This window comes from Chrysochloris asiatica, unplaced genomic scaffold (genome assembly GCF_000296735.1).
Source record: "Chrysochloris asiatica unplaced genomic scaffold, ChrAsi1.0 scaffold00046, whole genome shotgun sequence".
NCBI lineage: Eukaryota > Metazoa > Chordata > Mammalia > Afrosoricida > Chrysochloridae > Chrysochloris > Chrysochloris asiatica.
This window is the reverse complement of record NW_006408564.1, coordinates 5929371-5953312: the sequence shown is the minus strand read 5'-3', so window position 1 is coordinate 5953312 and position 23942 is coordinate 5929371. Positions and strand designations below refer to the sequence as shown.

The 23942-nt window shown below is 41.4% G+C and overlaps 1 protein-coding gene across 3 annotated transcripts in view; it reads left to right on the top strand.

Annotated features, from left to right (window-relative positions):
• ARHGEF3 (Rho guanine nucleotide exchange factor (GEF) 3) overlaps positions 1 to 23942 on the top strand; it is a 323985-nt gene that overhangs the window by 266869 nt on the left and 33174 nt on the right. For 2 of the 3 annotated variants that reach the window (XM_006862060.1, XM_006862061.1), the window contains one exon: positions 3545 to 3652. In XM_006862060.1, the coding sequence (XP_006862122.1) occupies positions 3545 to 3652 (108 nt within the window). Of the gene's footprint in view, positions 1 to 2541; positions 2656 to 3544; positions 3653 to 23942 lie in introns of those variants that run through there. The other variant, XM_006862062.1, reaches the window with a different exon arrangement.

Genomic DNA, 23942 nt, shown 5'->3' with positions numbered 1-23942 from the left:
CCGTAGAATCCTTCAGTACTGCAAGTCTAAGCTTAAAGTTTTTCTTCAGTTCTTTCAGCTTGGGAGATGCTGATCATGTTCTCCCTCCCACTCTTTTTTTTTTTTTTCCTTCTAACTCTGGGTATTGCACATTACATTGTAATATTTGACTGTGTCAAGCACAAGAGATATTCTAAACTGCTAGACCAATTCCTCTATGAAAAAAATATGATTTTTATTGCATATATTTTTCATTCTCTACTCTTCCTTCCTCCTCTGTCCTTCCTCTATTTCTTTTCTTTCTTTCCTTTTCCTTGGAGTTGTTGTTAAGTGTCATTGAGTCAGTTCTGACCCATAGTGACCCTGTAGAGGGTTTCCAAGGAGTAACTGATGAGCTTGAACCACCAACCTTGCAGTTCAAACTGACTTTGCAGTCAAGCGCATTAACCCACAGCACTACACCAGGACTCCTTGGAGTAGATGAAGAGAAAACACTTGATAAATTTCACAGCAAACTTGGTATAGAAGGGAAATTTCTCTGCTTGGTAAATTTCTTTCACTTTCTCAAGAAATACAATACTTAGTGATAAAATCTTATAATTGTGGAGAAATACATATATATAGCAAACATTTGCCATTTCAACATTTTTTATGTGAACAATTCAGTGACATTAATTAGATTCACCTTGTCCTGTAACCCGTCACCACTAAGTGATAAGATCTTAATCAGCACTTCAGAGTAAGATGTTAGAATTGTTTACCCCAGTGTCCTGGCTTATAACTATTATAGAGGTAGCCCTAGTACAGTAAAACAAGAACGACAAAAAGATTAACAAAGCATAGTAAAGATGAAACAAAAATGGTGTTCACAAAGTATTGCTTGCAGAATGCTCAATTCCTTTTTCTTTTTAAAACCTCTTTAGTGAGCTGTCTTTCTGCCCTTTTAATCACATGGTGGCGGCAATGGCGACAGCTTTGGGGAGGCAGCTGGCTATACTCAGAACAGAACACCTTGTTCCTGGGTTGAGCATTGACCTTGCCCAGCTTTGTTAGGCCACTGAGTTGTTGGAGTAGGAAGTTTCTCTGCAGCTTGTATTCTGTCATCTTTCTACAAAGCTGATAAGCATACCTGGAATTGCTTTTGCCAGTTCTCAGCATGGAAATTTCCTCAAGGAAAATACTTGAATTCATCCTTCACTCATGTGGGTCATGCCTATAGCCTCCGCCATAGATCCAGTAACCTGTGGGTGTTCTGTTTTGAAATTACCTGCCTTTATTTCTGCATCACTGAATCACACAGTAATGGTTTGTAGTTCCATGGTGCGTTACTTGGGAATGCCAGAGAGCAGTTGGATGTTTCCTTCCAATGGCAATGCCTCAGAAAAACGGTTTAGTTACAATCTCCTATAGCAGCACTCTGCTCCACCTGCAGAAGAGCCAGCATTTGCACTGTGAATAATCTTGTAGCTGTGCGGAAATTGCCAGTCTGACTGGGTCATGTGCAATGGGCAGCAAAGTCAGCAGAACCTTAGAAAAGATGACACAGCAAGTGGAACGTGCCAAATCTTTCCCCATCCACCCAAGTATGAAGTGCTCCATGCTCCTTTTTAAAGTAAGACATCCCTATTGGTGTTAACCCTGCAGCCTCCCCATTCTGATAACAGCTGTCTGTGATCCAGCAGTTTTAGTTATGAAAAACAAGCAGCGATCCAAGAAGTCTCCATACTCTGAGGTGCATGCAGGGTTATCTAGGACTCAGTCCTGCTCCCCCAGGAAATCCTATCTCCTCACTTGCTGCAGTGCATTTTATGCCACAAAGGTGGTGATGTCACAACTCTGGCATTTCAACCCAAAGCAGGAGTCATGTAGAGAAATTCAGGAGACACACAAAAGTCTCTGTGTGAGTGTGGATTCAATATGCCAGCCGTTCAGCTGTGACGTAAAAAATTTTAAACTCCTCCTTTGGGCACAGATGCTTAGGAGCCAGGCACTGGGCTGGGAGCATCCTGAAGGGCACCATTACCTGCAAGCAGAAGGACTGCCTGACCTTCCTCTTCACTCAGATAATTGTAGTGCAGTGTCCCTCACGTTGGGAGAGTTATCCTTTACATTTTGGAAATGAGCCTTTGCCGTGTTGGGAGACTTCTCAGCTGTTTGCTCATCTCGGCATGCCAAGGAGCCGAAGAGGTACCCAACAGCCTGGACTCCATTGCTTTACTGGAAAAGTATGTCTCCTTGAGGAATCTTGAAGTCATCCCAGCCACATTGTAGAATTGTATTGAAAGACCCTTCCCCTAGTGATTTTATTTTTCTGTAACAAAGCCAGCAAGGCTGGAGACAGTCTATTTCAAGGAAAGCTTCTGATTTCTAGGAGTCATGAAATGACATGAGAAGGTCTCAGCAGGATTCCAAATTCAGGAAAAAAATTTTCCAAGCACCTACTATGTTCAGTCCATTCTGCAGGGATTTCTTGGCGAACCCGAAGTGCTGGGTTAACCCTCCGAAAACATTGAAAGCGATGGCTGAAAAAGAAAGATGAACTCCTTGATGCTCTCTCTGGAAATGATTGAGGTTTGCTGCAACAATTGGCAAGTTTGGCTTTTCCCCGTAAAATTTGGCATCTTCATGTGCTGTCCAGGGTCCACTTCAGGTCAGATGGAGCTTAGGAGGACAAGGGTAACTGTTCTTTTTGTCTTTGTAAATGTTTTGTCTGTTGTCTCTCTATTCCCCCCAGCCTGATGTTTTTATTTATGTAACTTGCATTTGCAAAATCAATGGAGTTAATGGGTATCATTTCACACATCAGCCTGGTTCAGCGTAACTTTGAGGTTTGCGAAGTTATACGTGGAGGAGATGTTTCAAACTTGTTGGCTATGTGTAGTATAAAAAAGGATCGGGTTTTCTCTATGTAAGTTTTCTTATGCTCTTTGATGGTTATTTACAAATATAATATGTGCATTTCAGATACACTGTAGTTACAAAGATGCTATCTTGACAGCCCAGTAACAGAACTTTTTAATTTAATTTTCAGTTTCGTGAATTATAAAAGACTAATATTCCCTGCGCTTTATCAAGGAGATTGCATAAAGGGAATTTAGAGAAGTGGTTTCAGGCAAGGTGGGGAAAGGGTTTGTTTATTTGTTTGTTTGTTTGTTTGTTTGTTTTTCTTGGGAAAAAAGAAAGATCAACAAACCCAGAAGAATCAAAAGATGACGGCCTGACAAGGTCATTAATGGGAAACCAGAAATGATTTTTCTCCACAGGAGGGAGTAGGGAGGATATTTGCTAAATGGAATCTTCTGAATTAAGAACTAATCAGTATTGTGAGTAGGGGACAAGGAGACCATTTGCTGTCAGCTTAGAGCTGCTACTGTTGCCAGCTCCCTGCCTTTCCCCTTCTGTGACCCCTAAGCTCTGTCATCCAGAATCCCATGAAGCAGCCATTGTTTACATCCTTCAGATCCCTCTGCAGCCAGCAGCAACTGGAGTGGGAAATGTCTCTATGGCATTATTGTCTTTGTAATTGACCTTGACAGTTCCTTTTTTTGTTTGTTTTAACCCACAGGAGCCTAGTAATAAACGGGTCAAACCCCTTTCCAGGGTCACATCACTCGCAAACCTCATCCCACCCGTGAAGGCCACACCATTAAAGCGCTTCAGCCAAACCCTGCAGGTAAGGAGGACCCAATGGGTCCATGTTTGCAGAAAACCATATTGTGTACCCCTGCCCTACTCAGAATTTTCCCTAGTTTCATATTGACCGTGATCAATATTTCAGTAGACGTAACCTAGTGAGGAGGCTATAAGGAAGAAAGATTAGAAATCGGGGGCCAGAACACTTTATTGGGGGCTGGGGGAATACATCAAGGAGCCGTTTCTGTTGGTTGAATTTCAGAGTTGGGTACCCTATTCAGACATCCTTTCTTCATAGGCTTCATCCTTAAAAAAAAATTTGTCTCCTGAGGAAACCCAAGCACAAGAGTTGAACTGGAGGTCAGCAGAGCCTAGTCACTTAGACCAGGGGTCAGCAAATTGTGCCGTTTGGGAACAAAGCCAGCCAAGTGATAGCTTTGTGATTTGAACATGCTCAGCCGCTCTCTGGGGGATGAAAGACCTGTCGATTTGTTCCCATAAAGATTACAGCCTAGGGGGAACCCTTTGAAGCAGTTCTACTGTCACATGGATTTGTTATGAGTCAGAATAGACTCAACACAACATCACCATACAGAAATGTTTTGGTCTTTACTTAGCAATCACAAATTTACCTAGTTAGTAAACATTAGGTACTCCAATAAATTTTTGGCTAATAAGTGGTTGTAGTTGTTCTTATTCTTAAACTCCTGATAGAGTTTACCTTTTAAAGTGAACATCAAGATTTGTCCAATTTGGCAACTGTAAAAATTTTCTTTTATACTGAAATTCATTGAAGTCACACATAAAAAGATTCCCTTTATTTAGTTGAGAAATTGTCTGGAGTTGCCCATTTTTGGTTTGTTCTGGACAATTTCATATGAAATTATTCACTACAGATTAGTTAATAAGTACAAGTAAACCTGGGCACCTTTCTTACTGGGTTCTCATCTGTGTCAGGGATTGTAAATTTCAAGTGCAGGATTGGCTTTGACAAAATCTTTTAGCTTCTGTTTATCCTGGAATGTTTTGATTGCACCATCATTTTTGATTGACAGTTTTGCTGGGTAGACGATTCTTGGTTGGCAGTTTTTTTTCTTTTAGGGTTTTTATATGTCTCCCCATTGCCTTCTTGCCTGCATGGTTTCTGCTGAGAAGTCAGAGCTTAATCTGATTTGCTTGCCTTTGTAAGTAACACTTCTCTTTTCCCTGGCCACTTTTAGGATTCTCTCCTTGTCTTTGATTTTGGAGAGCTTTATTATATGTCTTGGTGATTTTCTTTTGGGGGTCTCTCTTTCCTGGGGTACATTCAGCTTCTTGAATGTTTATCTTCTTATCTTTCAAGATGTTAGGGAAATTTTCTTCTGGAAGCTCTTCAACTATCTCCTCTGTGGACTTCTCTGATTCTTCCTGTTCTGGAATGCCAATAATTCTTAAGTTATTCCTCTTCATGTTATCCAGCATGAATCTTAGACACTCTCTTCAGTTTTTTATCCTTTTTCCTGCTTGCTCTTCTATCTTAGCAATATTGAGAGATTTGTCGTCCAGCTCGCTGGTTCCATCTCTTCAATTCTTCTTCTTTCCCTTTTCAGTGTATTGTCCATTTCTGATACTATTAATCATCTGGACCTCTTTTTGCAGTTATGAATTGTTTCCAATGCTGTATCAATCTTGTTTGATTGCTCTTGTAGTACTTTCCTGACTTCTTCATTGTTTTCCTCCACTCCTTTTTGAAGCATTTGAATTTGTTTCCATATCATTCTTCTGGATTCTTAGGCAAATCCAAAACCTGCTCTTCCTCTTCTTGGGAGCCTTTGACTGTCTCCAGCTTATTTGTCCCAGTTACTCTTTTCTGTTTGGGGACATGTTTTGAGATCTTTTGTTGTGTTTTATTGGTCATTTCCAGTAGTTATGTGAGTTTTTAATGCTTAAATGTATGTTTGTTGCTGTGTTATTAAGCTTACTAGGTGTCTCCTAGTGGATATGATTAGGAGATAGGCTTCCCTTTTTGCATGTAATGCTTAGCAGCTGTTATTGGCTCTGGTCTCAATGGTGGAATATTGTGGAGTATGCTTGTAGCTTGGCTATATGCCACGATTGTTGTCTCTTCTTGGGTAACGTAGGGAGGAAAGCTCCAACCTCCAGGAAATATGTGTGATCAAAAGGACCAAAAACAGAAGCAATATAAAAGTAGAGACAAAAACCACCACTTTGAAACAAAAATAAAAGTGTGGCCAACTGTCCAGTCGCCTTGCTACACAGGCAGTGTGTGTGCACTGTAGAGGCCTCCAGCAGTGGGTGGGGGTGTCCACTCTCTCAGACCCCTCCTCTAGTCACCACTGTAGAGGTGCGTAGATATTGAGAAGTTAATTGGAGAAAGATTTTCTACTATTTTTGTCTCTGAAGGTCAGTTAGGTATCTGCGTGTGCACAGTGTAATTCTCGAGGTAGTTGCATCCTTTTATGTTGGGGTTTTACAGGTTGTTCATATGATTTGTCTGTCAGGCCTGATAAGCCTGCTTTTTTCTTGCTGTATATGCTGGAGTAAAGGGTCTCACATCAGTTAATTTTAGGGCTGTGATCCAGAGGCTAAGGTCATAAGCAGCCACCAAAGAATTTGCCCATAAGTCCGATATGGCTTTTTCTCTCTGTCCCATGGGAAAACTGTGGGTCCAATGCTGGACTTTTTTGGGGGGTGTGCACCCACTTGCCTGAAGGTGTCCAGGCTGGGCAAAGAAAGTGCTACAAGGAAGAGGTGTAAAAAATGTGTAGAATCCCCTTGCACCTCCTTTTGCAAATGTCACTGCACCGCTTTTAGTGCTGGTCTGGCTGTAGCCCCGCCCTCTGCACTTCACCCAGGCAGGGTGGCCGCAGAGGGAGTCCAGTGTCTAGAGCGTTTCCTAAATCACAGTGTTTTCTTTTACACCATGATTTTTTCACTGGTGTTTGCAGGAAACTGACACCCTGCATCTTATGCTAGATCCAGAGCTGTGGTGCTGTTCCATGAAAGCAGCTTCTCTGGGTTTTTAGTCCCTCCCCCACAGAGCCTGTCCTACCTCATCTGCCTCAGCTTCCGCCAGTCTAAGGGATTGTAAATTTGAAAAGAGGTTTTGATTCTTTAGAAATGTGCTATGCAGCTGCGAACACGTGAGATGAATGTCACCCATACCTAAGAATAGAATCTTTGGTATGGTAAAAAATGTGAAATTGTTCACTGCAGGTTAATAAGTAAGCACACATAAGTCTGTGCTTACCTTGCTTATTGGATAATTCTAAGTATTTTCGCTCATCAATACTTCTATGTTTGATTTCTGAGTGTCTTAGTTATTTAGCGCTACTATATAACAGAAATACCACAAGTGTCTAACAAGCAGAAATTTAATTTCTCACAGTTTAGAAGAGTAGAGGTCTGAATTAAGGGTGTTATCACTACAGGAAGGCTTTGTCTCTCTGTTGGCTCTCAAGGAAGGTCCTTGGTCTCTTTGAACTTCTTCTGGGTGATTTCTATGTGACTTGACATCTCTCTTCCCCCATCTCTGCTTGTCTTGCTTGTTTAATTTCTTTTCTATCTCAAAAGAGAATGACTTAAGACGCACCCTGCACAAATCCTGCCTCATATACAAAACCAAGACAGCCTATTCCCAAATAGGATTATAGCCACGGGCATAGAGGTTAGGATTTACAGCACATATTTTGGAGGACACAATTCAATCCAAAACACTTGAGTCTTTAAGAAAATGTAGAGTGGTACCCTACTCATGCCCCTCATCTTATGGAGATCCACAACTTAAGATTGTTTGAATGTCTCTGTCACCCATTTCTGTCCTTCTCCACCATCCAGCCAAACATACATAACTCCATATAGCTCAAGTCGTTCTCACACTTTCCTGTAATCAGGTAGGGAACCTTTATTCTGCCAATATTTATAACATCATTTACGGGCCATGCAAAATGATCAAATTAAAAATTATACTCTATATTTGGTCACACATTTAATCAACTCACCCCTAATGTGATGACTGGAACTGTGATTGCATTGGCAGGGCCAAACCAAATGATTTCTAAGACCTTTTACGTGGACCATGGGCCACATACTTCCCACCCATGCTGTAGCTGTTAACTGTTAACACTGCTGTTTCTCCAGAATGAATACCTCATCACTAATTAGTGATAGGCTTGACTCTGTTGCTCTCAGTACTTGGGCCTCTGGATTCCTGGCCATCTTCCTTGATCCCCTTTGTGGGAAAATGGAGGAGAAAATAAATAAGGTCATCTGGGGGAGCCAGATGAAGGTCTTTGAAGCTAGTGAAGAAAAATATGTTTACCTTCTCTCCCTCATGACCAATCCCTCAGCCCTCTGGACAACAAGTTCATCACAGGCTTTCCCTGGAAGATCTATCACTGCCTCGGTCCTGAACATCTGGTCTTTCACTGAGATCTGCTTTTTGAAAATTCTCTAGCCTTTCTATTGCCCTTCACCCTTTCCTCCCCATCCCAGTGGGTATGGCTCAAGTTCAAGTTATTTCCTCTTTAGATTACAGAACCTCTATGTCATTAGTCTTTTCCCATTGCTTCTCAACCCCAACGTTGTATGTCCCAGGACAGTCCACCCTTGCCCCGGGAAGGTCCTCCCTGACCCCACAAGCTCTTGAGTGAGTCTTCTTCTTCCTCCCTGTGGGTGGTCCAGGTAGAGTCAGCTCTTGGTAGATTCCAGTGTTTTTAAAAAACGAAGCTAACACTTATAAATGAAAGCAATTCTCATAGGAATCAGGATTTTTGGCTTCTGTAAAGGAATCATCCTGGCAGTGCTGGGCCTGTGTTCCTGGTCACTTCACTCGCTGATATCACCTGTCTATACCGATCAGACTGGGGAGAGAGCATGCTCAAGTCTCTGGCACCCACCACAGTTCAATTCTGACTACTTACTGCTTTAGAGATGAAACCCAAGATTCTCCATGGTCATACCTTGAAAATCTTTCCTTTGGCTTCTTAACTAATGAGTTACCACTAAGTTGATTCCAACTCATGGTGATCCCATGTGTGTCACATAGAACTGTGTTCCGTAGGATTTTCAGTGGCTGATTTTGCCAGTAGATCTCCATGCCTTTCTTCCTAAGTGCCTCTGGGTGAGTTGAAGCACCCACCTTTTGGTTAGCTGCTGAGCTGATTATCATTTGTACTACTCAGGGACTCCTTGGACTTTGGCTTCTTATTGTTGTTGTATAGGGTTTCTAAGGAGCAGCTGGTGGGTTTGAACTACCGACCTTATGGATAGCAGTCCAATGCTGATCTGCAGTGTTTCTGTGAACTCTATACATGGAACACTTCAGGAAACATTTAAACTCCTTGAATAGTTTCGCTGACCTAAAGAAATGGGACAGAAAAAAACTCAAGTCATGACTGAAATCCAACAGATTGAGGCCAAACAAGGATGAGAAAGCCAGATCCAAGGGAAGAATCTGACATGTGGAAATTGGTTTCTAAAACCACACAGGTTTTTTTAGTTACCTAGTAACTTTATTTATTTATTTATTCATTTATTTACTTGTTTCAAATATCATGATAAGTAGCTAACTGCAGGCTTCATTTATTCAACAGAGACAACCTGTCAGAAACAGAACAGTTATTCATAATGGGAGTCTTTGGTGTGATGCTGTAGTGTAAGCATTGGACTGCTAGCCATAAGATCTGTGGTTCATACCCACTAGCTGCTGCTCAGAAACCCTATACAGGGTCATCATGAGTCTGAACTGACTCGACGGCACACAGCAACAACATCATGCACATAGGCCCTGAGAGAACTTGAGCAATGTACTTGCGTTTTGAGCGCATCCTTGGAGAGTTGTTTAATGGAAAGATGCCGTAAGGTTTAATGCAGAGTTAGACAGCCAGGTTTGCAGAATAAACAGCAAAGCCTAGGGAATACTATCTTGCCCACCACATATCTCCCTGAAACTCACCGTGGGGCATGCAATGCAAGTTCTAAATAATTATTTCTTGTTCTATAATCCCAATCAGTTCCCTTATGATGTCATGACTCCCCTCACCAACTAGACTTGGTTAGGGTGCTTATGTAGCCTGGGGAACAAAGGAGGATGAGAACGAATGAAATCCCAAAGGGATGTCCAGTGGACCAACTCCACATACTTTTTAATTTGCCTTTAGTGGTACTGAAAGGTCAGCGGTTCAAACTCACCAGCCACTGCTCAGAAACCCTATACAGGGTCGCTATGAGTCAGAACTGACTGGACAGCATTTAACAATAACAACAATATAGTGTTCCTGGTGCGGAACTGTAGAATAAACACTGGAATAGTAACCGCAGAGTCTGTTGTTAGCCGCTCTTTGGAAACCCTATGCAGGGTCACTATGAGTCGGAATCCACTCTACACCAATTAATGACAATGTTATTGTTGTTAAGTGCCATGCCAGGACTCCAACAACATTGTGGTCTTGATTTCCATTCTAAAAGTGACAGGGTTCGGGGCTCAGGGTAGCAGCAGACAGCATCTCTGGGGTTTATGGGCTGCTGAAAACCTCTCAGGAGCACTCATTCCTTTCCCATCCGCATGTGTCATTTATGCCTTTTCTATTTCCCAAACAATTTGAAGGCTATAACTGAGCAGCTTGAGTTGCTGTAGCAATATTCCTTCTCTCCGGCTCCTGACATCTTAGAGACACATATGCCTTTGGATATTCAATTACACCTCTCAGGTTGAGTTCCTTTCATAAGAGAAGCAATGACTTTGGCCCAAACACGATGCTTTCATCAATACTGGAACACTTAGCAGCAGTCCTTCCTCTGCGACTCAGGAGAATATCAGGAAAGCTGTGGCCTGACAGCCTCTTCCAGAAAGGTTAAAAGCCCAGTCGCAAGTGTGAGTGCCCTTGCAGCAACAGCTCAGCAAGACACTGCAGGATTTGTTCTCTCTTCCTTTCCTGTGTCCCTTATGGGCTGGGGGCTTGGACCTCAGCACAAAAGCTGTGTTTGTGGAAGTTAGGAGGGACACCAGACTTGCATGGTGCTCTGTCTGCTCCTGACCTGGGAGACTAGTGCTGCTGGTAGACTTGAGCACAGCTGTCTGGATCCCTATGGACCTGTAAATCCTCTCTCTCACCTGCCTGAAAGGAGTCTGGCCAGCTCAGACAAGAGCTGCCATGTGTGCCTCCGATGTGGATTGAGGAAGGAGTGCTCACCCTGCACTGGTCACTCTCTGATCCCTGTTTCTCCCCACTTGCTCACAGCTCACCGTGTGTGAGGCCTGCATTTTTGTAAGTTATGTCCAGCCCTGTTATGGAATCATGGAATCTTTGCACTGTGATTTAGTCCTGTATGCTCTTTAAAAATGAACTTTCTTTTTTGAAGTTCTGATACATGCTACAACATAGATGACCTGGGAAAACATGCTGAGTGAAAGAAGGCATTCGCAAAAGGACACATACTGTTTGATCCCATCCCACTTCGATGATGTGTCTAGATTAAGCTGATGCATGGAGACCGGGGGTGGGGGTGGGGGGGAACGCAGCGAAACAGAGGCATTACTTAAGAGGTATTAAGTTTCTCTTAAGGGTGACGAGAAAATTTGGAAATAAATAGTGCTGATAGTTGTGCAAGAAAGATGTAGAATATGATTTCTGTGAACTAGATTGCCCATGTAAAAATGATTGAAATGGGTACATTAAAAAACCTCATGCAAAAAGAAAAAAACCCCACCTCTTTTCTATTATAAAGATGCGTGTTCATTATGGAAAAATACAGAAAGGGAGAGAGAGAGAGAAAAGAACATATATCACCTTCCACTCTTAAATAGCCTCTGCTCATATGTGATCATTGTGTTTCCATGTTTATTGTAGGCAGAGCGACATGACTTATACATGGTGAATATGATTTGGGATTGCCCACAGTCTGCTCAGCCTTTTCTTGGTCTTTGTGCTTTGTCTACTTTTGGGTCAAAGCTGTGAGGCCAAGACTGAAAAAGAACATTTATCTTGTTCTTTATCAGTCTTGGCCTCACATGTTTCCAGGCTGTGAAGTTAGGTACATAAAAGTTCAGCAGCATTAGAAGCTTCTTGTTTATTAAAGTGTCCCTGTTGTTTTCTTTTAATGCTCCCCACCTCTTCAATTTGACTTTATCTTTCATTTTATTTTGCTTTTTACCTTGTGTATTTTGTTTCATCCTTTTACTTTGAGCAACCTTTGGTTATTTACCTGGATAAGAATTTTGTGTCTGGTTTAAGGGAAATTTGTTGTTGTTACGTGCCATTGAGTCTGTTCTGACTCATAGTGATCCTACATAGAGTTTCCAAAGAGAAGTTGGTGGGTTTGCACCCTTGACCATGTGGTTATTAATGCAGTGTTTATTCTACAGCACCACACCAGGACTCCATTTGAGGAAATAGTTTACAGTAATTCTGAAGAATTGAGATCTTTATGGACTGAGTTTATAGTATTCCATAATGTTGGTACTTTTTACATATCTGATCCCATTACATTATGAAATTAAGTCTCTGTTGAATGTGTTTTGAAGGCCTTTGTCCTATGTTTTTAAATATCTACTATTGTGTTTTCTTCTCTGATTACACAAATCTTTTTTTTTTTTTTAAAAAAGGAAAATTGTACAGGAAAGAAAGTAAAGCTAAGTCACTTGCCATTAAGTTGATTCTGACTCATAGTGACCCAGTGCACACTTCATAGTGTTTTCAAGACTGTGACCTTTCCTAACCTCTTCCTCCTCCCCTCCCCTGCACACACCTCCACCACCACCACCACCAGGAGCAGCAGCAGCAGCAGCAAAAAACTTGTACTAACATTTTGGTATACACCCAAGCAATCTTTTCTTTATATTACATACTTGTATACATATTTCTTCAAAAAAATCATAATATATATTTTACTTTTTAACTTTTGTTTTCATAATATAAAATGACTATACAGTATAAAAATAATTTTCCATATCATTAAATATTTTCCATGGGTACCATATTTTTAATGGCTTCATATAGTGTTTTACCAAATGGATACACTAGTTTATTTAATCAGTCTCCTCTTGTTGAACATTTGTTTCTGCTTCCCCGCCATTATCGATAATACTGCTTTCGCTGTTCTGATCACAAATCTTGTGTGAGTCTGTATGTCCTTCTTTCCCTTGCCTCTCTTCTTAGACGTGGAATTCTAGTCAAAGGGTTGTTGCTGTTAAGTGCCATCGAGTTGACTCCAACCCTTAGCACCTTGTATATAGGGTTTCCAAGGAGCAGTTGGTGAGATTGAACCACCAACCTTGAAGTTTGAAGCAACTTTGCAGTCCAATACATTAGTCCACAGCACCACACCTAGAGTTAGGTGTCTGTTCTGGAGGGAATTACTTCTCTGTGTTCCTATCCTAAGTCTAGACTCACATCTTACCAGGAGGTACCAGTCCCTAGGGAAGACATCATACTTGATAAATTGGAGGGTCAACAAAAAAGAGGAATACTGTCAACAGAGTGTATTAACACTGTGACTACAGCGATGGACTCAAACATAGAAACAGTTGTGAGAATGATGCAGGACCAGCAGCGTTCCACTCTGTTATACATACGTAGGGTCACTGTGAGTTGGAACCGACTTGAGGCACTTAATAATAACAACAATCCCATCTCTCCTCTCTCGCGCCAGAATTTTTTCCACTTGCTATGACATATGCAAGGAGCTCTGGTAGTGTAGCGGTTACGAATCGGGCTGCTAACCTCAGGGTCAGCAGTTTGAAACTACCAGCTGTTCCACAGGAGAAAGATGAGGCTTTCTGCCTTAAAGGTTTACAGCCTCTGAAACCCTGTACAGGGTCGCTATGAGTCGGTTCCAACTCCATGGCACATAACCACCCACCATGACATATACACAACGTAGCTCTTCCCAAGGGCCCCTCCAGGCTTTTTTTATTCATCTCTGTATCTCCAGTGCCTAACACTGCAGTGCTTAGGGTGTGTTCAAAATTATTCCTTTACAGTCATTAGCATAGTTCATTCTATAAAGGTAACCCTGTATTCTCTCAGGACTAGCATGGCTTGTCTGCCTAACGAGAAGGCCTTGTTTTCTCCTTCCAATGAACTACTTCACAATAGAAAGAAAGTCCCCTCTTCCCAACTGAGCCCCTCCTGGAGAACTGTTGTGTATTAAGAAGGATTCATGATAAACATAGCCTCCAAATGTGGTTTGTAATTTAGAAAGTAATTCATTGAGCCCAGATGTCACATAAAGACATTTTGGATTGGTATTCTCCAGTTGTCTCTATATTTTATGTTTACTGTCTTATTTGTTGTATCCTAGACTTGAGGAGGCGATAGTACCAAAAAGGAGCCAATGCCTGTTCCCAAAAACTATAAAATCTGCTTGGTAAAAGTTCTCTAAATATATATTATCAAATGGAAAAAAAAAAGCCTAGCAATTTCAAATCCATTGTATCCCAAATAATAATACACACCCTCATTAATATATGCACAGGGCTGGGGTGTGGGAGGGAGGACAGGGACCAGAAATCTTATTAATCTTATCTGTTGAGAGACTTTTATAAGTGTCTTAACCTTTTAGTGCTTTCCTTCCCCTCCCCCTTCACCCTCTGTTATTTAAAAATCGCAAATTAATAGAGAAGGGATTGTTGTTTTTGTTGTATGCTGTCATAGTGACCCTGTATAGAGTTTCCTAGGAGCAGCTGGTGAGTTTGAACAAGTGACCATGCGGTTCGAAACTCCTGGAGGTTGACTGCTTGTCGTACAGTGTCAGAAGGGGGAGACTCTTCAATAAACTGGCCTTTTATTTATTTTATTACTCTATCTATCACACCTGAATTTCTAAATCATGCAGTACCTTTATAACTGAAGTCCTGGTAGTGTATTTAATTACGTACAAATTGGGCTTTTAGCTGCAAAGCCACAATTTGAATCTACCAGCCATTCTTTGGGAGAAAGATGAGACTTTTTAATCCTGTAAAATTTTACAGCCTCAAAAACCCTATCCAGGGTCGCTGTGAGTCTGAACCAATTTAACAGCACACAACCACCATGATTACCACCTTTATAACCAGATAAAAATTTATAGGACTTGAAAAGTCTTATATGATAAAATGAACTAGAAAATTTCTTCAATGGAATCCAGATCTTTTGGAGCCAATGATGCTGGAAGACTCCCTGAAAGTATTACCCTGAAATAATATTTAAACTTTAAGCCTTAAACCAAAACTATGTCCAGAAGTTTTCTTTAAGCCAAAATAATAGATTACCTTTATTAGTAAAGTATGTCTGCTTTGAGCATTGTGCTCTATTAAGGAATTATGTTTGCAAGATCAAATTGACAATAGCAACTCAAAAGGTTTGGTGGGAAGTTTAGGGGGCAATGAATTTAAGTTTATGGTGGAAGAATAATGCAGGAAGGAATTATGAGAATGTTAGCACAACTTGAAGAATGTCATCAGTATCACTGAGTTCTGTATGTCGAAATTGTTGAAATGCTGTATTTTGGCTGGGTATGATTTTGTTGCTGATGTTGTTGTTAGGTACCATCAAGTCAGTTCCAACTCATAGCGGCCCTATATGCAGCACAGTGTGAAACACTGTTCAGTCCTGCAACATCCTCACAATTTTCCCTATGTTTGAGCCCTTTGTTACCACCATTGTGTTGACCTAACTTCTTGAGGGGTTTCCTCTTTTGGCTGTGTATACTTTCACCAAAACTAAACATTTAAAGATTAACATAAAATTGTATACACACATAGGGTCCTTCAGAGAGTTCATGGAAAAATAGAATTAAAAGGTAATGGAAGTTTCCCACCAGCTTTTTGAAGCCTCCTCATGTATGTGTGTTACACATGAGCTAGAGTCCATGCATCCAAGTACTTAGTAATGACCTTCAGGATTCAGGGAAGACTGCCTGACAAGGGGTTTGGGTTGGGCTTGAGATGACCCAGAGATGAAGAGGATGAAGGAGAGAAAGGGTGTTTTATATTTGAGGAATGAGAATGAGAAGGCAGATGCCATTTAGAGCTAACTAGAAAAGGTACCAGCCACCATGACTTTCTTCTCTGATGACCTAAAACTTGTCCCTTTAGGGGTTACACACATCTTATAACAAAGTCTTTGTTGCCAGGAAACAGAAGGGTACTCAGGAAGTGTGTATGTCAGGGGAGACAACCACAAACTGGTCTGCCTTGTGTCTTAGAAAGCAAGACTTTAGGTGAGAACATGCTGTTTCTAAGAACACAAGGCTTTAGGTGAGAACTGGAGTCTTGGTGTGACACTGTAGGGTAAGCTCTGGACTGCAGGGTTAGTGTGAACCGTAAGTTTGTCAGTTCAAACTCACCAGCCCCTCCTCAGAAATGCTATACAGGGTGCTATGGGTTGGAAAGGATTCAATGGCACTTAGATTCCATCTCAAAAGGAACACCTTGTTCTGTGTGGGTTATTCTTTACTATGCCCAGAGTAATTGACTACTGTAATACGTAACTGACCATAGTAATGTAAAGTTTGTCATCTTTTATTTAATAATGTTGTTGTTAAGTGCTGTCGAATAGCAGTTATTATTAATTATTTTCAATGAGCCAGGTCCTATGCAAAGTTCATTACCTCATTCCATCTCTTCCACAGCTCTATAAGGTAGGGTTCATCACCACTCTATAGGGACAGTGCCTTGCCTACTAAGGTAGGCTTTTATCAAAGTTCAGTCTCGTCATTGTAAAGCTTGCAGTTCACCATGCTGTAAAAACATTTGCCAGATTTTCTATCTGGTGTGTCACACTTTGCTACTGTTCTTATTCTTTGTTCGCTTTAAGTAGTAGGATAAGTCATCATTTCCATTTCAGCTCATGGAATGTTTTGTCATTAGCATTATCATGCAAAAGCTGAGTCACCTCATGGACCGTGGTCAGCCTGAGGCCCCAAGGCTCAACAGGGCTTCATAATTGTGGCTTGCAACTAAGCAAATTAATAATATTTTCTCTATATCTGACTCTTAATATTTTCTTCAACATTTTATTCCTTCATCTCTCCCAGCCACAGAATGGTCTCTCCTTGCATTGAGGCTTTGGGATTCATTACTTGTTGATTGTGAATTGATTGGGTGCCCTTTACCCTGTTTCTTAATGTTGTATCGACTCCAAACAGACTATATACGTACTTGTATGTGTTCAAGATGGTTTCTAACTTAGTGCTCAAACGTTTGTTTTCTTCTTGGCTAATATCTATTTATTATGGAAAACTTTAGAAGTAAATATAGATTAGTAATGTATAAAGATGAAGATGCACATCATCTAAGGGATAACTCTTGTTAACATTTTGTTGCATTTTAAATGGAAATCCTTTTCTTGCTAGCTCCATTTAACTCTTTAAAACTCTTGTGTGGCTTTTCGCTTTTCATTAAGCTTTTCTCAGATAATGATTGACATGTGTAAATACTCCATGGTTGAATTCCCGTTGGCATAGACTTAGTTCTGACCCACGGCAGCCCTGTAGGACAGAGTAAAAGTGCCCCATAGCCTTTCCAAGACTGTAAATCTTTGAGGAAGCAGACTGCCTTATCTTTCTGCCATGGAGCCACTGCTGGATTCCAGCCGCTATCTTTGGGCTAGCAGCTGAGTGTTGCACCACTGTACCACCAACTCTTATTTTATAGTTACACTGTAATTTAGTTCATTCCTATTGTTGGGCACACTAGGCTGTTTCTGGATCTTTTGTTCTTACAAAGGAAGTTTCAAAAAGTTCTTGGAAAAGTGGAATTAAAAGATAATGGAATTTTCCTGCCAATGTTTTGAAACCCCCTTGTATAAATAATATTGTCCTGCTGAGGGCTCTTCTTCTTCCATATGTTTTCATAATGGAGGCCCCGCAAACCGCCATCTGTTATGTTATGTGCCATCGAGTTGGTTCCAACCCATAGCGACCCTGGGGGGTTTCCGAGGGTGTAAGGTTCGCAGCCCGATTCGTAACCACTACGCTACCAGAGCTCCTTCTAGTTGGATCTAATTCATAGCGACCTTGTTTAGGATTTCTGAGGAGCGGTTAGTGAGCTTGAACCACTGATCTTGTTATTCAAACCTGACCTTGCAGTCCAGCATAATTACGCACAGCCGCACACCAGGACTATGTTGTTGTTAAGTGCTGTCGAATCAGTTCCAACCCATAGCAACCCTCTATAGGGTTTCCGAGGGCTTAAATCTTTACAGGAGCAGAAAGCCTCATCTTTCTCCTGTGGAACCACTAGTAGTTTCGAATTATTGACCTTGAGGTTAGCAGCCCAACTCGTAACCACTAAGCTATCAAAGCTACTTTGGTAACTGGCAAAAGAGGCAAAATAGGAGAAGCTGCTAGTCCCTATTTTAGGATAAGTGTGAGGAAAAAACGTTACTTAGCCACACAGGTGGGAAGTGGTATTTCTGAATTATATTAATAGTGCTAATCAAGCCTTATATGACAAATATATAAAAAATATATATATAAAAAAAAGCCACTGCAGTGGCAATTTAGGATATGTTTTCCTCTGTCAGCCCCACCTTGAACTTCCAATGCATTTAATAATAGGACATCTGCTACAAAATAGTTATCTGTAGTGAGGATGGCAAGAGTAGAGCATTCCCCTGACCTGAACGCCCTGTATCAGAGCATGTTATCTTTGGCTTTGGAGACCTTCTGTTTTTGGAAAAGGGCAAAGAAGCACCCCACTGAACGGGCGTTGTTAACAAGTCTAACTTGTGCCGTCATGCTCTAGCCCTCTGGGTTTACATTTCCTGTGACACATGTAAAGGGACCTCCTGTCCCCACCTAACTTGCAGTTCTCTTTGCAGCTGCAGTGCCTTTTCCACAATCCCAGCTGAGGCACAAACACGAGCACCCACTTCCTGTGTCTGCATTAACCATGCCAGTTACGGCCATGTGGTTTTAGCTGCCAGAAATTAAGAGCTTTGAGTTTGTGGCTCTTTTGCTAGGTCCGACTCCCTCATGGAAATTCCATTGGAACATTAGTCATTCCAATGCCAGTGTCCCATACACAGGAGGATCATTGTATGTTTCTGTTATGTAGTCCCTCCCAACTCTGGTTCCCTCACTTTGGGGTAGGCTTCTTCTGGTCACCATGGTGGTGGTCGTGGTGGTGGTGGTGTGCCATGGAGTCAGCTCCATCTCATAGTGACCCTGCATAAGGTTCCCAAAGCTGTAAAGATGATGAGCCTCATTTTCTCCGCAGAACAGCTAGCAGCCTGACGAGTAACCACTACTCTACCAGAGTGTTTTACAACCCAGGGGAAATTTGGCAGTGTCTGGAGATGAGCTGGGTGCTATTGGTGAGGTGGAGGGTGCTTCTGGTATTTAATAGTGAGAACCAGTAATGGTGCTAAACATTCACAGGACAACAAAGCAATTACCGTGTCCAAAATAACAATTGTGGCAAATTTCAGAAGCCCTGCCAGACTGAGAAATAGTCTGAAAGTTGTCCACTTGGACACACATAGCCCATATACTGTGAATCGTACATTAATGGGAGCAGAGTTGGCTGAAATATGGGGGCAAGGGTGTTGAAGAATGAAATAGATACTGCCTGAACTGACATTCTAAATTTAGCAAGAACTTAGGTTCAGGTTCTGGGACATCACACTTAACTGCATGACCATCAGCAAAGTGCTACCCTCTCTGAACCCCAAGTTTTCTCATCTGTAAAATGGTGGGATGAATCCTCAATGGGCCCACCACAGCGCACACATACTGTTCATACATTGATCAAACAAATGCATATTGAGGTATGTGCCAGGTACTAATGAATGTTATGGATGAATGAGGCAGGGATTCCTGCATTAAGGAGCTTACCTTCTTTTGGAAGGAGACAGACTATAGAAACTAACAAGCTAGTAAAGGATACTACAAAGAAAGGGAGTGGGTGAGGTCAGAGTACTGGAAGGGATGCGACTGTTTTCCTCTTCTCAAGAGGCATCCTCTTTGAGTGTTTTCTTGTAGCAGAAATTACTTTTTCCTCCACACTTGGACCCAGTCTTCTCCTACAAGTATGCCTAGTCATACTGATGACTGATGGGGGTGTAAACCCTTTTGTGTTCAGTGCTAACATGGCCAGTCCAGCCAACTACTGACCAGACACCTGACGTTCGTTATTTCACTTTTGGGATTCTTCCTTTCAATACCCAGCCACCCTTCGGTGGGAAGTGAGAAAGGACAAAATGAATGTTTTAATTCTACCAAACTAAAGGATTCCTGTTGTGGCGCTGTGGATTAATGTGCTGGTCTGCAAGGTTGGTGGTTCAAGCTCACCAGCTGCTTCTTGGAAACCCTATACAGGGTCACTATGAGTTGGAACCTATTCAGCGGCACTTAACAACAACTAAAGGTGAGATCCCTGGGTGATGCAAATCAAAGGGTTGACACATGGTGAGTAACCTAAAGGTTGACAGTTCAAGCTGACCCAGTGATACCACAGAATAAAGGGCTGGCAGTCTGCTTCTGTAAAGACTGCAGCCAAGAAAATCCCTACAGAGCAGTTCTACTCTAATACAGCAGACCCCGTGCATCAGAATCAACTCAGAGGCAGGAAGTTTGGTTCTTTGTTATTGTTGTTTTACCTGAAAGTACAAATCTGCAGTTTGATGGGTCAAGAAGCATTTTGACATTAGTCCTAAAATGAGTAAATCCTCTCGCCTAACTAAACTTAAACTCCTAGAAGGTGGTGGCTGGGTCTCCTTTCATTGAAACCTTTCCATAATGCATGATCGATGTATGAACAGTGGGAGCATCCCCATGTTGTTGATAAAGTACCTTCGAGTCAGTTCCGCCCCATAGTGACCCTATATATGGTTTCCGAGGAATGACTGGTGAGCTTGAACCACTGACCTTGCAGTTCAAACAGTTTTTTTGCAGTCTGGCGCATTAACCCACAGGGCCACACCAGGACTCCATAATGAATTCAGGCTCTGGAACCAAACAGATCTGGGTTTGAATTCTACACTTGCAAATACTTTAGTCTCCATGATCTTAACTTTTCTTGTTAGAATGAGGATAAACTTCCACATTCTAGGGTGGCTTTGCAGTTCAAGAAATTAGAAGTGCTAAACGTGAACACGCTACCACATAATTAGTGATCTTCATCCCGACCCTTCCCTCATGTTCCCTTGAGTTCAGTGCTCACCCAAGAAACCCACAAACAAGGACTCTGTCATTGTACAGCTCACCCAGTGTGGCTCACCTCTCTTTTGTTCCTCAAGCTGTAAGGGAAGTAAATCTGCAGTGCTGGGAAAGTTTTTCAGTCAGCACATAAAAATATATTCAATTCAAAAATGTTCCAACCATGAAACTTAAATTAATGTAGGTGTTTGGCTTGTCACAGTGATCGTCATGCCCAGTTGACGCGGGTGTGGGAATATTGCACTATGATAATGATGCAGGGTGAGAATATTACACTATGGTGGCACCTTACTCATTAGGAGGTCAATTTGGTAGCACATGCCAGACATTAAAGTGTTGATAGCCTTATAGACCAAGGGATTCTCCTCAAGAAATCGACCTGCCTTATCATACATACACAAAGCATGTTCTCTGAGGTAATGTCAGTAATAACTGGATGCTGGAAGCAGCTTTAATCTCCATCAGTTGGAGACTAGTTAAATCACTGTGGTTCGATGAGACCATGGAACACTTAACTCTGTAGCTGTTAAAAACAATAAGTGATTTTGGAGTGATGGAAATGCTTCAGAACTAGTTAGAGGGAGTGGTGGCACAACATTACAGACGTCCTGAAGCCTCAAAAGTATTCATTTTAAAAAGGTTAATTTGATGTTAGGGGAATTTCATCAAAATATTTCTTTGTTGTTGTTTTCTGAAAATAAGAATTTTATGTATTAATATGGAAAGAGGGGTTCTGGTGGTGTGCTGTAGAACAAACACAGAATCACTAACTTTAAGGTCAGTGGTTCACACCCACCTGCTGTTCCTCAAAAAAACCCTATGTAAGGTCACTGTGAGTCAGAACTGACTTAATAGCACTTTTCCAAAAGAACAACAACATAGAAAGATAAGTAAAAAGATAAAATGTTCTGTTTTTGGTAAATGTCAACACATACATGGTAGAACAAGTTTGACATGATGTAGCGCAAACTAAACAATGGAAATGGAAGGCGGGGGGTGCTTGACTTCTAGGATCTCTGGTGGCATAGTGACTAAGTGTTGTACTGCTACCCAAGAGGTTGGTGGTTCAAACCTGCTCTGTAGATGACTAATGTGGCAATCTGTTTTCCACAAAGATTACAGCCTTGGAAACCCTATTGGGCAGCTCTCCTCTTTCCTACAGGGTTGTTGTGAGTCATTAAAACTCAAGGGCACAGGTTTGGTTTATGGTTTGTTAAAAAAAAAAAAAGGGGGGGGGGGGGGGGCCATACACTTTTGTAAGGTACGAAAATTTCAAGTTCTCATAAATTCAAACGGGTGGTGAGAAGTTTGAAGTAGGTGGGGAACTGAACATATAATAGGGTGGGTTGTTGATTCTCTCAAGTGAAAGTGGAAACCGTCTTTCATTTTGAATCATCTTTTTCATGTTTTCCTTTCTTTCTTCTTCCATCCCCACAGGCACCAGAACCCCTCACTGAAATGAGTGGGTGACTGGATGACTCACTGCTTGTTTTGACCTTCTAATGCCTGTGGTTAATTGATTCTTAATGCCGGGGTTCTGCCTGCATTGGTCTGGTCACTGGTTGTAAGGGCCTGTTGTCAGGAGCTCACAGGGTTTGCGAGGCATCATCAGGGAGCTGTGTTGGCTGTACGTACGTTGTTGACTTCTTGCGTAGTGCTGGTCCAGCAATGCCAGAGAAGTCCACTGACAAGCGTAGGGCTTGCTAGCCTGCTGTTGCTCCTTGGAACTGCTCCCGCAAAGTTGTGCTAATACTCACAAGTCCTTTGGAGGTTTCATTTTTACATTTTCCATTTATTCAGTTTACCTCCATCATAAAACCCTGCAAGTTAGAATAAAAGTCACCTATAACGTTATCACAAGGAGCTCTGGTAGCATAATGGTTACGAATCGGGCTGTGAACCACAAAGTCAGCAGTTCAAAACTGCCAGCTGCTCCGTGGGAGAAAGATGAGGCTTTCTACACCCGTAAAGATTTACAGCCTCGGAAACCCTGTGCAGGGTCGCTATGAATTGGAACCGACTCCACGGCACTTAAAAACAACAACAACAACATAACTTTATCACAGAAACATAAGAATTTTTTTTAGTGTTCTATCTTTGTACATGTGTTTTTTTAAATATATAAATTACATGTTTTTTAGAGAGAGACAGATTTTGTCCTGATATTATTTTTACTTACATCTAAGACATTTTTTAGCCTTTGATGCAAGTTAAAACAAAAAAGTACAGTTTTTGTTTTTTTATAATTGTCTAATTAGTTGTCTCAGAATTGGTATAAGAATTGGATAATATTCCATCAAGCTCGTTAAATTACAGAGGAGTTTTAAAAAAATCATGGAAAAATGGAATTAAAAGATTATGGAATTTTTCCACAAACTTTTTGAATTTATTTAGCAATGCCCTTAGCTTGTATGGTGGTGGTATACCAGTGAGTCGATTCCAACTTATAGCAACCCTGCATAGGGTTTCTGAGGCTGTACATCTTTACCAGAGTAAAAAGATTCATCTTTCTCCACAGGAGAGACTGGTAGATTCAAGCCACTGACCTTGTAATTAGCAGCCCTTACCATAATCCACAAGGCTCCTTTTAGCTTGTATAATTCTCTTTAAAATGTCTTTACTTTCTTGACTTTTATTTTTAAAACTCAGTGTTTGCAGGCTACCTTAGAATATCTTAGTGATGACGGTTCATACAGCATATGCAAAATTAGTGTCTGCCTTCAGGAAGTCTCTATTTCAGAACAGGTGGCCAGTAATTAATCGAACGTGATCAGTGCTACAGTAGAATGTTTCCCAATTGGCCCTGGGAGATGGTGGGAGTACATTGGTGAAGACTTCCGGGAGGTGATACTTCAGTTGAGTCCTGAGGAGCTAGCCCAGCTAGGAAATGAAAGAAAAGTCTTCTGGGCAGAGAAGATTACTTAAAGGAATCACAGAGGGAGGACTCATGGGTGAGTGATAGGAGGATATGGGCCTAGACCTTAGGTATGTAGACTGTGGTCAGATTACAAAATCCATGCATCCAGCTGATAAGAAGTGAGGGGAAATGCACAAGAACACCCAAACCTGCAGATAGTACCCATCTGACCTAGCTTCAATGGCTTGATTATCAGAATTCAACTAGAGGAAGAATTAAAATATATATATTTTGTATATTATATGCATAGAGTTTTCAGTGACTAGCGATT